At 28.2% G+C, this 13,831-nt stretch overlaps 1 protein-coding gene across 2 annotated transcripts in view; it reads right to left on the bottom strand.

Moving 5' to 3' along the window:
• Positions 1 to 13,831, bottom strand: part of LOC100211926 (E3 ubiquitin-protein ligase listerin) — a 181,666-nt gene that overhangs the window by 143,400 nt on the left and 24,435 nt on the right. For both annotated transcript variants that reach the window (XM_065792890.1, XM_065792891.1), the window contains exons 4-6: positions 1,914 to 2,012; positions 1,239 to 1,469; positions 288 to 340 (exon numbers count right to left, since the gene is read on the bottom strand). In XM_065792890.1, coding sequence (XP_065648962.1) covers positions 288 to 340; positions 1,239 to 1,469; positions 1,914 to 2,012 — 383 coding nt within the window. The remainder of the gene's footprint in view (positions 1 to 287; positions 341 to 1,238; positions 1,470 to 1,913; positions 2,013 to 13,831) is intronic.

Here is a 13,831-nt window from a genome sequence, read left to right as displayed (position 1 = left end):
TTGTAAATATTTTAAAATTTACAAATACTTTACGAGGAAACCACTACAGATTCACGCTAAAATTAAATTATTAAAATTAAATTTTCAGTTCTAAAGGTTATCAAATACTGTAAAATTTCTGGATTCAGGCAATGCCACAGTGAAATCCTATAGTATAATATTAATTCTAAATTTAAATCCTATAGTAGAATATTATACTGTGATTTAAATGAACTTTATTATAGGTATTTATGGAGTATTCATTTTCATTTTTTAATTTTTTGAGAGTAAAAGAAAAGATTACTTACTTTGGATCACTTAAAGTTTCTGATGTTTCTTTCAAAAGATTATTGGTAACAGTCTAATAATAAAAAAGTCACACTGTAAAAAAAAAAAAAAAATACACAATTTAATTAGCTAAAGTTACTTTTTTAGAAATCATTTTGTTTGTTATAATAAAAATTTACCAAATAAAAATGTGCCAACCAATACCAGTTTATTAATAACTTTGTCCATTCAAATTATTTCTTAAGTAAAGTTTTTGAGCAGAAACTTACCAAATGTACCACACCCAGAATTATTAGAACAGAATTACCAAAGACAGAATAAAACTTTTATTTCTTACTTTTTTTTGGTTGGTTCTATTTTTTGAACATAATAGAAAAATTTATATTGAAGTTGGAGAAAACTTAGCTTCTATGAAAGAATGTAGTACTTTACTGAAATTCTTAAGATAGATTGTAGAAATTGTAAATCATTGCTTTACCTGTGTGTTATATATATATAGCAACCTTTGTCTGAAAAAGATAACCCCAATGTATAAAAAAGTACATCTTTTATATTGTTGTAAAGTATATTTATAAAATATGTGCTTTTTTTATAAATGTAATATTTGTTTTTTTTTTAAGTATTTTTTATAATTTATAACTATATTTTATAAGTATATCATATGCATAACAATTTTGAAATTAGGAACAAAAAAAAGACAAGTGTTTTTATAAAAATTAAATTTATAAAATAATCATAAGTTTGTTCAATGAGTTAATGAGCCTCCTTAATATGCTAGTAATTAAAAACATAGGTTTTTAATTACTAGCATATTAAGGAGGCTCATTAACTCAGTTCATTGTTCAGCACTAGTAATTGATTCAGTTCATTGTTCAAGTAATTATCCACTAATGCTTTACTAATACAACTAAAATTAATACAGAAAATAAAGGTTTACAATTAGTCAACCAGTTAAAAGTGCAAATAAAAACCTGAATAAGCTCTTTTTCACAAAATTTTAAAACATCTGCCCTTTTTCCATTGAGAAAAATTTCATTGAATGATTTTTGTGCTATTAAAGCACAAGGAACAAAAGGATCAAACATTGCAATTAGCCAACATGGTAAAAGAATTTTCAAATAAGGACCAAGATTTCGACCAGCCTTTACTGAAATTTCATAGTGAGCATGTAAAGTTGCTTCTCTGACGCGATGGTCAAAGTCCTAAAAAAACAAACAAAATTAAAAAAACAATTTTTACAAAAAAAATGAAAGTAGATGAAATTGTAGAAACACTCACATGAAATTATACATACATCTAGTTTGGAGGATTTCACACAAAAATTTGTTAGGCTATGCCATGATGGTGCAAATTCACAAGTTGTGCAATTTCATCTCAGTTTGCATTTACAGCCTCATATAAGTTTGTTCCCAATTAAAAAAAATTTGCCTTCCCTTATTAAAAAAATATTGTAATAATACTAAAAATTTAATTTACTTTTATTCTACTGTTAAAGATGGTTTAAAGAAAAATAGCTTATTTTAGAATTATGTATGTATAAATTATGCAATATATTTGTGTAATTATGCAATATATTTGTGTAGCATGATATTGTAAAATGTTAGTAAAATTTACTTTAAACAAAATTCACTGAAAAAGCAACTTACTAGAGAAAGTTTATTAAATATTCGTGGCCATGTTATCAATATGGATTTAATAGCATCGATATCTTTTTCTTTGCATATAGTAGTAAACTCCTGTATAGCCTAAAATAATTTTAAAAAAATTTACTATTTTACTAAAAACACATTTACATGGAGTTAAGCCAAGTGTTTGCATAGTTTGTTAGAAGAAAGCAAAAACTTTGTTAAGCTTTTTTTTATACTAATTGGGTTATTTAAAACTATACTGATGAGGTTAGGAAATAGTGAACTTTAATCAATTCTCACACAGAGATTTAGAGGTAATTTTGGCAAGCATTACAAGTTACGATTATAAAGACCACCAGCCGGTAGTAAGTGACTGGGGTACCGGCTCTAGGTCCAGCTTAAAATGAGAAAAAATTTATAACACATTCACTATTTATTAAATACTGGTACATAACTACATTTTTATTAACTATTTCACTTCTGACAAAATTGCAAGCAACACACTATTAAGTTATTAGTTACTTGGAAACAAAAGATAGGGTTAATGAACAAAGAAACAGTTAACTGAAAATAAAAAACTTGTAGGTTCCATGAGTCTGGAAAACATGAAGTTGGGTTAAAGTTTTGAGATTTTGTTGATGTGCAAGAAAATAAACTAGATTTATTTCCTTGCACATCAACAAAATTTCAAAACTCTAACCCATCTTTAATTTATAACATGGAGGGGCAGATACAGTAAAAGGATGCAACTTGTTGAATAAAAATCCAAGCAAGAATGAGTTTTAATTTATCATTATAGAAATGATAGGTCGTTTGAACATTGACCATAGTAGTATTTGTAGAAAAAAATGCAACCTTACAATAGTGGGAGAGTGACTCAAGCTCGGCAGATAAAGCAGATTCAACTACATTAAAAATGTGCTTTTGGACCTTGTCTGAGAGTGAAAGTGTTATTAGTAGTCAATATAGAAATGTAACAATATTGCGATAAATGTTTGCAGTAAATAATGATTTTTTTTGCAGTTAAAATCCACAAGCCACTGTTTGTCCCAAGCTGTTACAAAAGAAAGAACCGATTAAAGATCTGGTTGTTGAAGGCTGCTTGTTCTAAGTAATCATAAAGTTTTTGTCAAGACAAAAAGTTAATTTACTTTTTGTCAAGACAAGAGTATAAAGTTAAGTTGTCAGCAAATAGAACCACTTTAGTGTAAGGTTATAAGGAAGATTATTATTGTAGATAAGAATACAGGAGCAAAAATAGAACCTTGCAATACTACTAAAGTTACTGGAAAATAAGTGTAGGCTTATTTTTTAGTAAAAAAAGCTTTCAAGAATGAATTTAGTATTGCGGTTAGAAAGAATTAGTTTCTTCATATAAAAGATTTATTCATAAATCTTTTATATGAAGAAACTAATACTAGAGTGAAGACTAATCATAGAATAGACTATGATGGAAATGTTGTCTGAACCACAAACCGTACAAGATTAAAATTAAGAATTTACTTTAGCATTGAAAGCTGAAGTGATTTGGATGTCTAACAATGAGTTAACCTGTTTAACTGGAATGGCAGGAAAAGTATGACCATTAGAATCAAGAGTCAAAAATTTTTATGGTTAAAACATTTAGAATCACAAAAACTAAATAAACTTGTTAAAACTCTGAAGAGTCACTTTTATATTAAAACCACAACTGATTTTCATATAAAAACATATGCACATTTATATAATCTAAAATAATTTAAAGAGCATTTATATTACAGACAAGCGATCAAGAACAAGAAAACAAAATATTTATGACAATTAATAAAAATAAGAAACAGTCAGTAAACTTGGCATCAAAAGACAAAACAAGTTTTTAAAGATTCTTAAAAACATTTTGAAAAAACTGAAATGTTAATAAGTAATGATGAATTGCTTTTATGTAAGATTAACACAATTTTTGTAAACTTTTTTGAATCACAATCATTTATGTTTATTTTTTTGATAAAAAGAATTTGACTATGCAACTCTTACTGCTATGCTAAAACTAAGTTTAATGGTTCTGAGGTTGTGTAAGTAAGGCTTTCTAAACTTTGTGGAAGACCTCAGAGAAACTGATTCCATTAAGAGCTGTAAAATATCAATTAGCAATCCTATGTTGCACATAGATGTTGTCCTTATTTGTAGTATTCTTGATGTGCATTGTTGAGGCTCAAAATTTTTTGTTTTATTCTTTTACTCAGATTGTTAACCTTTACTTCGTAATTTGTGCTTCTGACCTAGTTTGTGCTCAGTTGTTCCTTGTTCTTCATTAAGTCATGGTTTACATGGTAATTATTTTCATTATCATCATCTATCATAACAAGAGATGTGATAATGCTAAGGTTTTTTGTTTACTAAACAGTTTTATCTTAAAAAATCAGTTTTTGAGACTTTTAAAAAATCTTTAACAGTGTTATTAACAAAAGAAAGTCTAACATTTCATCTTTCATACATAGATCTGATCTTATTACATCTCCCAAGGATAAGGCAGAATTATTTGAAAAAAACCTTTTCTCTGATTCTACTCTTGAATGTAATGGCCATACTCTTCCTGCAATTCCAATTAAACAGGTTAACCCATTGTTAGACATTTAAATCACTTCGGCTTCCAAGGTTAAAGTCATTTCTCAATTAAACTCTTCTATCGCTTGCAGTCCAGACAATATTCTTGTCATAGACTTACAAAAGTGTTCTTCAGAACACTCTTCGAAACTCTCTAAAGTATTTAGTGCTCAACTGATCTTATTTTCTTATTTTCTGTCTGCTAGAAAACAACATTTGCTGAAAAATTCTGTTGATCACTCTGACCCGCTTTAACTAAATAATCTATTATTAGTAAGGTTAATTAGTTAACCGATTTCTAATATTTTATCTTGAGTCAAATTCTCTCATTTTACTGCTGACATCCATTATTATAGAAAGATTTTATCATACATTAGAAAGAAGCAGAGAAGGAAGGGCTACTCTTGACATTTAATAAAGTTGTCCTTAATGGTCAATTTCCTTTTTCATTTCCAGTAACTTATGGGTTATTATAAATTTTCATCCTTGGTCCCGTGTTGCTTTTTATATTAATGATTCTCCTGATTATCTCTAAGGTGGCTGATACTAACTGATGATACAACTATAGTCATGAAAAAAACGCCTCCATTTATAATTTACTGTGAGCGCACAAAAATGCTGACCCAAAACTTATTATTAGGTTAGTGTGCTAAATTTTTAACACTAATTTTTGTTTTTTTGTATAATTGTTTGCATTTTATTTTTATTCCTCAATAAATTTGTTATTTGTTTTGATATGAAATATTGTTATCAAATTTGGTTTAGTTCTTCAAATGATGCCCTTTTTCTTATTGACAAGATAAAAAATTCATTGTAAATTTAGTTGGACCTGCTTTAACTGTCATGTTTGAGTCTCTCTCTCAATATTGATGTATGATCATATTTCTTTTGCTTATCTATAAATATATAGTCCATAGACAAAGCAAGCTATTACCTCTTGTTCCATCAACCTAAACTCAATATCGTCTGACTCATCATTTATTAAAGTCACATCATTTTACTGTAAAAAGCTCAAAAAATTTTATTTATTACTTTTTTTCATGAAAATTCGGAATGCTTTTCTGTCAAGTTTCCTTGGCATTTTAAATTTTTTTAAACCTTCAGTTAATTGTTTTTGTTCTCCTCTCTCTTCTTTACTTTTTGTTAACTCTTAACTTAAATAGTGGTTATTTGCAGTCTTGGGAGTCCTTCTTATAACTTTTAAATCAAGTGGTGATTTTACTTATTTAGTATCAAAATGTAAAAAGTCTCAAAAAGACTTTCTAGTAATAAACTTAAGACATTTACAAAATATGAAAATATTAAAGAAAAAGAAACTTGATATAATAATTACAGTTTTTAACTTTTTTTTTCAACAAGTAACAAATATGTATACTTTATATATAGCAACAAATAAATGTATGTTTTTAAAATTATATTTTCAACAAATATATACATTTTCAAAAAAAAAGCAATGCTCAACCTTTCTTCTATAGCAAACTACACACATTACTTCAGTATTTCCAACCTTTGCTTTGCATTGTTTCAGTATGTTTAAACTTTCTCCTATAGCAAACTTTGCTATACGAGAAAGTTGCTTTAGTATTCAGTAATAATAAAAAGCATGCACTTTTCAATTTTTGCAGCATGTTTTACAAAAATAAACCCAACCAGTCAACCCATTTATTCTACTCTGCCAGTTTTTCAGTAAGCCGGTGTTACCCTGGTATTTTATTTTATTACTCTAGTGTAAATGATTATTTTTATTACTCTCGTGTAAAATATAAAATACTAAACATCGAGCGATTATTAAACAATTTTTATTAATGGTCCAACTTTCCTTAACATGAACAAAAAGTTAGAGAATTGTGTCAATACATTTAAAAAAGTTGTAATTGAAGGTCAAATTTAGACGCATGGGCAATCAAACCAAAGCCATGTAGCATCACCTCTAGAAAAGCAAACAAAAAATCTAAAGACAAAGTAATTCACATGTGCGAAAAATATATATGTACATTTGAAAACATTTGACACTTCAGGGGCATTTTCCTCACCAGAGTTGTAAGTTTTAAGATCCATAATAGATCCATACAATTTTCTTAAATCAAATATATAAATTTAAGACAAAGCACAAAACAACTTAAAGATTTTAACTCTAAAACTTAAAGCTAAAAGCTTTAAGTTTTAGAGTTAAAAATGTATTTTTATTACTTTGAAATGACTAAAAGTGTTAATAATTTGCATAAAAATAAAGCAAAGTATATATACTTTGTTTCAATTGAATGTTATGCTTGCTTAACATTCAACTTTGTTATGAAAGCTACAACGCAACTTGGTGTGGAATATTTTAATATAATCAGTTAAGTTCTGTTCTGCAGGCATTAAGACCCGCAACTTTTGCCTTTCTCAATCTCTACCTCAAATAGTCAATTTTCCAACTCAATTTCCAGACAACTCTAATCATTTACCTTCTCTACTCGACTTATGTCTTGTTTCTGATCCTAATCAGTGCTCAGTTTCTCCACATTCACCCTTAGATACTTCTGATCATGAGTCGATCTCTTTTAAAACTATTATCTCATTTTTCCTCATCATCAGAATCCCCCTATCATTGTACCACTTACAACAACCTTAAAGCTGACTGGGACTCTTTTCGTGACTTTCTTCATGATCGTTCTTGGGTAGAAAACTTTCATCTTCCTGCTAATAAATGTGTTTCTTATATAACTTCTTGGATTCATGCTGGCATGGAATCTTTTATTCCCTCTCAACAATTCCAAGTCAAGCCTCACTCTTCTCCTTGGTTTATCTCACATTGTGCTGCTGCAATTTCCGATCGAAACCATTACTTCCATATCTATCAGCAAAACAATTCTCCAGAAAACAGTCGTCTCTTTCCTATTGCTAGAAATCATTATAAAAAGGTTTTTTATAATGATTTCTAGCAATATTTTCAAAAACTCTGGAGAGCGATCTGATTCGTCCAACTACTGTCCCATTAGTCTTCTTCCTATCATAAGCTAGGTTTTTGAATCTTTAATTAACAAACACTTAATCTCTCATCTTGAATCTAATAACATTTTCTGATCATCAATATGGATTTCAATCTTCTTGTTCTACAACTGATTTGCTAACAGTAATAGCCAATAGGTTTTATTGTACATTAGATAGAGGTGGAGAGGTTACGGTTATCATTCTTGACATTTCTAAAGCTTTTGATAAAGTTTGGCATGCTGGCCTTCTCCATAAGTTCCTACCTTACGGTGTATCAGCAAATTCTTTAAGATTATTGAATCCTTCATTTTCAATTGTAGTATAAAAGTTGTCCTCGACAGCACTCTTTTTCATATCCTGTAACTTCAGGAGTTCCTCAAGGTTCTATCCTTGGCTCTATATTCTTGTTAATTTATGTTAACAATCTTCCAGATACTCTGACATCTAAGGTGGCATTGTTTGCTAATGATACTATCATTTATTCTTGTCATGATAAGAAGCCAACACTCTCTGATGGCTTGGAGGGGGCATTTGAGCTTGAAATGGATCTCACTTTTGCTACAGCTTGGGGCTCACAGTGGCTGGTGAACTTTATTTCAGATAAAACCAAAGTTTTTTCAGCTAATTGTTAATTTAGATCTTTCTATATTTATGAATGGTGATGTACTCAACGAGTCATCTACCCTTCATCTTCTAGGACTAACTCTTACTTCCGATCTTTCTTGGAAACCATATATCAAATCAGTTGCAAAATTAGCATCTGTCAAGATTGCATCTCTTTATCATGCTCAACACTTTCTCACTCCGGATTCTATTCTTTATCTCTATAAATCTCAAATCCATCCTTGTATGGAATACTGTTGCCATATCTGGGGCGGATCTTTTAATGATGCCCTTTCTCTTTTAGACATGGTGCAAAAACGCATTGTAAACATAGTTGGACCTGCTCCTGCAGCCTACCTCTAACCATTACCACATCGTCATATTGTTGCTTTTCTTTCTCTTTTCTACAAATACTATAATGCTCTACTCTGCCATCTACTAAAATTCTATAAAATAAAATACTATAATGCTCTATAAAATACTATAATGCTCTACTTGTGCCATCTACTAACATTCTCGTGTTACTCGTCAATCAATTAAGTTTCTGTGACTATTCTTTTTCTGTGACTATTCCTAAATACTCTAAAAACTCTTATTTGTCTAGTTTTTTCTTCGAACATCAGTTTTCTGGAATTTGCTTTCTTCACCTCGCTTCTTTGATTCATATTTTTTTACAATATTTTAAGTCAATTGTTAACTTGCTCTATAAACTTCATCTTTTCTCTTCCTGTAACTTTCAACCTTAATAGTGGTTGCTTGCAGTCTTGTTAGAAGCGAAGATGTTGATAAATATATATATATATATATATATATATATATATATATATATATATATATATATATATATACATATATATATATATATATATATATATATATATATATATACATATATATATATATATATATATATATATATATATATATATATATATACATACATATATATATATATATATATATATATATATATATATATATATATATATATATATATATATATATATATATATATATATATATATATATATATATATATATATATATATATATATATATATATATATATATATGAAGACCTCAGTGGAAAAACCGGCGTTGTCACATTTAAAAAGTATTGAGAAAGTATTTATTGATCATTAATAAAAGTCTTTTTTTAAAGCAAATCAAACTAAGCAATTTAAACAAATTTATATTATAATTATTTTATTTAAAATTTATTCAAAACAAAACATTTTGTAATTTTTATACAAAATTTTTTTTTTCTTTGCTTTAAATAAAGACATTTATTAATGATCAACAAATACTTTCTCAATACTTTTTAAATGTGACAACGCCGGTTTTTCCACTGAGGTATATTTATATATATATATATATTAGGGTGGGGGGATTTTGAAAATTTTTGAAATTTGATATGCCTGAGCAGCAAATCAATATCTTTTGGTGAAAAAAGAACCTTAATCTTTTTTTTTTTAGTTTAGATGAGTTCTTGAGGTTCCTCTTTGGATTCTTAATTTTTGATGGGTCCTAATATTGTTTAAATTTTTTTTTTCTAAACTATATCAACTTGATACTTAAAAGAAGCAAAATAATATGCTGATTTTGAAAATAATATTTGTTTTTATTAAAAAATTAAAACTAAAAAAGTAGAGTTGTTTTTTTCATTAAAAACCCCCGTCCTCAACAAAATGGGGGGTTTTAAGGTATATTTTTGCAAGTATTTTTTTCACTAAAAAAATTTTTTAATAAAATTATTATTTATGAAACAAGCATTTTTTTCTGCTTTTTTTGAGTCCAAGGTTGATATGGTTTAGAAAAAAAAAATTCAAAAATATTAGGACCTGTCAAGAATTTAAATTCCAAAGAGGACCCTCAAGATCTCATTAAAATCAAAAAATATTTTTTTACTTTTATCTTATAATTAATAGACATTGATTCGTGTCTCAATAATATTGGTTTTTAAACTCTTTTTTTTTTTGCTATGAAAATCGCTCCACCCTAATATATATATATATATGTATATATATATATATATATATATATATATATATATATATATATATATATATATATATATATATATTATATATATATATATATATAACTTCTAGCATCAATATTGTAGTGCCAATATATATAATAAATGGAAATTCAAAAAAAAAAATTTTCCTTGTCCTACACACTCACACTTTTTCTATAAATGACTTTTTTTTTAATAAAGTTTTTAGATATGGAGGACCTTTTTTTAGTAGTTGATAATTATGCTCCACCCACCCTTAACTCCTCCTCGTAGGCCCTGTGTATGTAGAATTGAAAAATTCTAAAAAGTTGTAGGTTATTTTTAAATAGTTATTTTCTATGTTTATTGCATTGAACAAAAGTGTACATTATCGTCTATGTTTAATAATTTAGTACAAATGTGTAACTTGCGTACAATGTACATAATACACACTTCTGTACTAATGTACTCTTCTGTATGTACTCTGGAAAGAATACAATATATCACATTCTGAAATATTTTTGTATTTAAACATATGTTATCACTTATTCATACAAGCAATCAATAAAACTGAAAATAAATTACTTCCGTACCTCATAGCTCGTAAACTACATTCATGTACCTCATACATGAATATGCACTACTAAAGTACTTTGCTTTCTGTATTTCTAGTTTTGTTAACTGCTAATATTTATTTAATATTAACAGGAAGAATGAGTGCTTCTAAAATTACTAGATTCAATTTGAATAAAAAAAGAATCAAAGTTTTCACTGTATTTGGGTGGAAGTAATGATCTTAATCCTTCAGGAGTGCCTACTATTAAAGATATCCTGAGGAAAGGTCTTTTAACACAAGAATGTTTGCTCATTGAAAAAGATATTGACAAGAATGTAATGAAAAATTACATTTAAAGATTGCAGAAATATTGTTTATATTTTGTTGTATTCAATAAGCAAACCTTTTATTATTTGTTTTATTTTTAAGGAGGCTGATTTCTGTATGAGAACTTAGTGTACAATTAGTAGACTTGATTACTTAACAATGGACAAGATCGAATGCTCTTTTCAGGTTTCCTGTGATAATAAAAAAGATATATACTTTAGAAAAGAGGAAGCTGAAAAGAAAGTCAAGTTTAGAAAATAAATTAGAAAAAAAGAAGAGGAAAAAACTTCAAAGAATAAAGATCTTGTTGAGTTTTTCATAAGTAATGATAATTCAATTAGAATAGAAATGGACAATGAGCCTGCTTCAACTGATAACTGAAAACTAAATTTTATATCTATTAGTAAAAGTGTTTCTTTGAGATTTTATATTTCACCAGCTGCAACATCAGCAGTAGTTTCAGCTTTTCTTCAAGACCTTATTCTGGGTAACTTTTTAACACTTTTTTAATTCAAGTACAACCTATCAAAGGTATATATGCTGATGGCAGAAAAGATTTTACCAGATTTTTAAAGCATAACCCTGTCACAAAACAATTTCATCATAGGGTTGTGAAAGAAGAATACAGTGTTACTTCGAACCTGACAGTCACTATATTACACATTTTACACCCATGAAGGTAATACCTCCCAATAAGTCTGCTAAACAAGCAGCTATTGGACTATTTTATTGGATGGTTCCTCAGGGAGTACATAAAACTCTAGAAGTAATAGGAGGAGATTCAAAAAATGTTGCAGCTGGTTCAGGGAAAGATGGAGGTTTGTTGAAAAATCTTGAACAATTGTTGGGTAGAAAGTTTTTCTGGTCTATATTTGTATGCTTCATTGCAATGAGCTTCCTTTGAGGCACATTATTGCCACTTTGGATGGACCCACCAATTCAAATGTTAGTTTCACTGGACAAATATGAACAGCATGGAAACTCTTGATACATTTGAACCTATTGTGCAGTTGGAACCATTAATCCAGATCCCTGAAAAAATTCTAAGTTCAATGTCAACAGATTCATCTCTCTGCTATAAACTAAACAGAGATTCATCTCTCTGCTTTAAACTGATTACATGTTTGACTACAGGCAAGATGGACCCAAATCCTAAAAAGGCTAAGTGTGGCAATCTTTCACATAGCAGATGGCTTACTACTGGAGAAGCTGTTATTTTTCTCTATATGAGTGACTATGACTTTACTGATGATGTACTAAGAAGATTTTACTTAATTTTTAAAGTAGTATAAAAGGGGCATTCCAGCTCATTTTTTTTCAACCATATCCCTAACCATAATTTCTTAACTCATTTCAACCATTATACTATCCATAATCTCATAAGGCATTTCAACCATAACTCTATCCATAATCTCATATCATATTTCAACCATTATCCGTAACCATAATTTCTTAACTTATTTCAACCATAAACCTATCCATAATTTCTGAGCTAAAAGAAAGTAATATATATATAAAATAATGGTAGCATAACAACCATAATATATTAATATATTATGGTCATCATAACTATAAACTCTGAGCTAAAAAAAATTTTGTAATTTTGTAATTATAAATCAATTTTTTTAAATTAAGCTAAAGCTAATTGATTTCATAACTGAAATCAATGCGTAAATGTTAGATAGCTACGCATAATAGTAAAGTACACATATTATAGCAGCAAAACTTCCAGGTCTTTTAACTCCTCCAATTTGTGCATCTCCAGAATTTAATGTAACTACTAATCTTCTTCCACTACAAACACTAGGCATAGAATCGGATTGGTTAAAATTTCTGTAAAATGAGATAGTTGTAGAATCAATTGTTGCTTTTGATTGAAACAGTAGTCCAGATTCTGTATTACTAAATGATGTAGTATTAGCACTGTTCCATGAATAAAGATAAAAATCTTCTAATCCAGATGATATACATGAATATACATGCACTAATAACATCAAATCCAGGAAATACTGTATAATTACTATAGTGATACGACGTCCTAGGGGATATCATATTATTAGAATGAACAGGAGAATTTAATGCATCATATATACATACTCTTAATTCCCACCAATCTCCAGATTTGCCAACAACATGCATTCTAATATATTTTAAATAAACACCATTCCCATTTCCTGTAGTTTTCATTAATATATATTCATTACCATAAATTGTGTTCGTATATCTAAATATTGCTGAGTATAATTTGAGAGATGAAATGTATGGTGGTAATAATGGATTTCTTGAAACAAAAGGTTGTATCCAATATAGAACTTGATTACCAGTATTATTGTAAAGTTCAATTGCTAGATTGTTATTAAATGGTAAATCAAATGTAAAGTATCCTTCCATTGAAGTAGCATTAAACATATTACAACATTCTAAAGAGTTACAATAAAATGATCCACCAAGTGGAGAAAACAAAAAATCACTGGCTAAACCTATAGTATCTATTCCAGTGGCATCTTTAATATGAGAATAATCTCCTATACAGAATCTATTATCTGCATATATTTAAATAAATATGTTAGCTGGTACAGTTCCACCACTTGATGCAGTTCCTTGAAGTGCTAACCATAGTTTTCTGAGAATACCAGAGATATTATTAAAGGTTATACTATATACTAATGATCCATTAGTATCTGTATGTGGTTGAAGAGTCTGATGTTTTGCTCCAAGGTATGTTAAACTTGAATTTGGTATTATTTCTAAACTGTTAGAAGAAAGTTATTATTTTATCAACATAATTTCTTGTAGCAGCATCACTTGGGTTTGTAGGTTCTGCTACATTTAATAAGTTGGCTTTATTCATGTCAATACTACTAATTACATTATTTAGCCCATCTCTCCTAATAG

Source organism: Hydra vulgaris, chromosome 03 (assembly GCF_038396675.1).
Source record: "Hydra vulgaris chromosome 03, alternate assembly HydraT2T_AEP".
NCBI classification, from domain to species: Eukaryota; Metazoa; Cnidaria; class Hydrozoa; order Anthoathecata; family Hydridae; genus Hydra; species Hydra vulgaris.
Note: the sequence above shows the minus strand (reverse complement) of the source record. Positions and strands in the feature narration are given on the sequence as shown.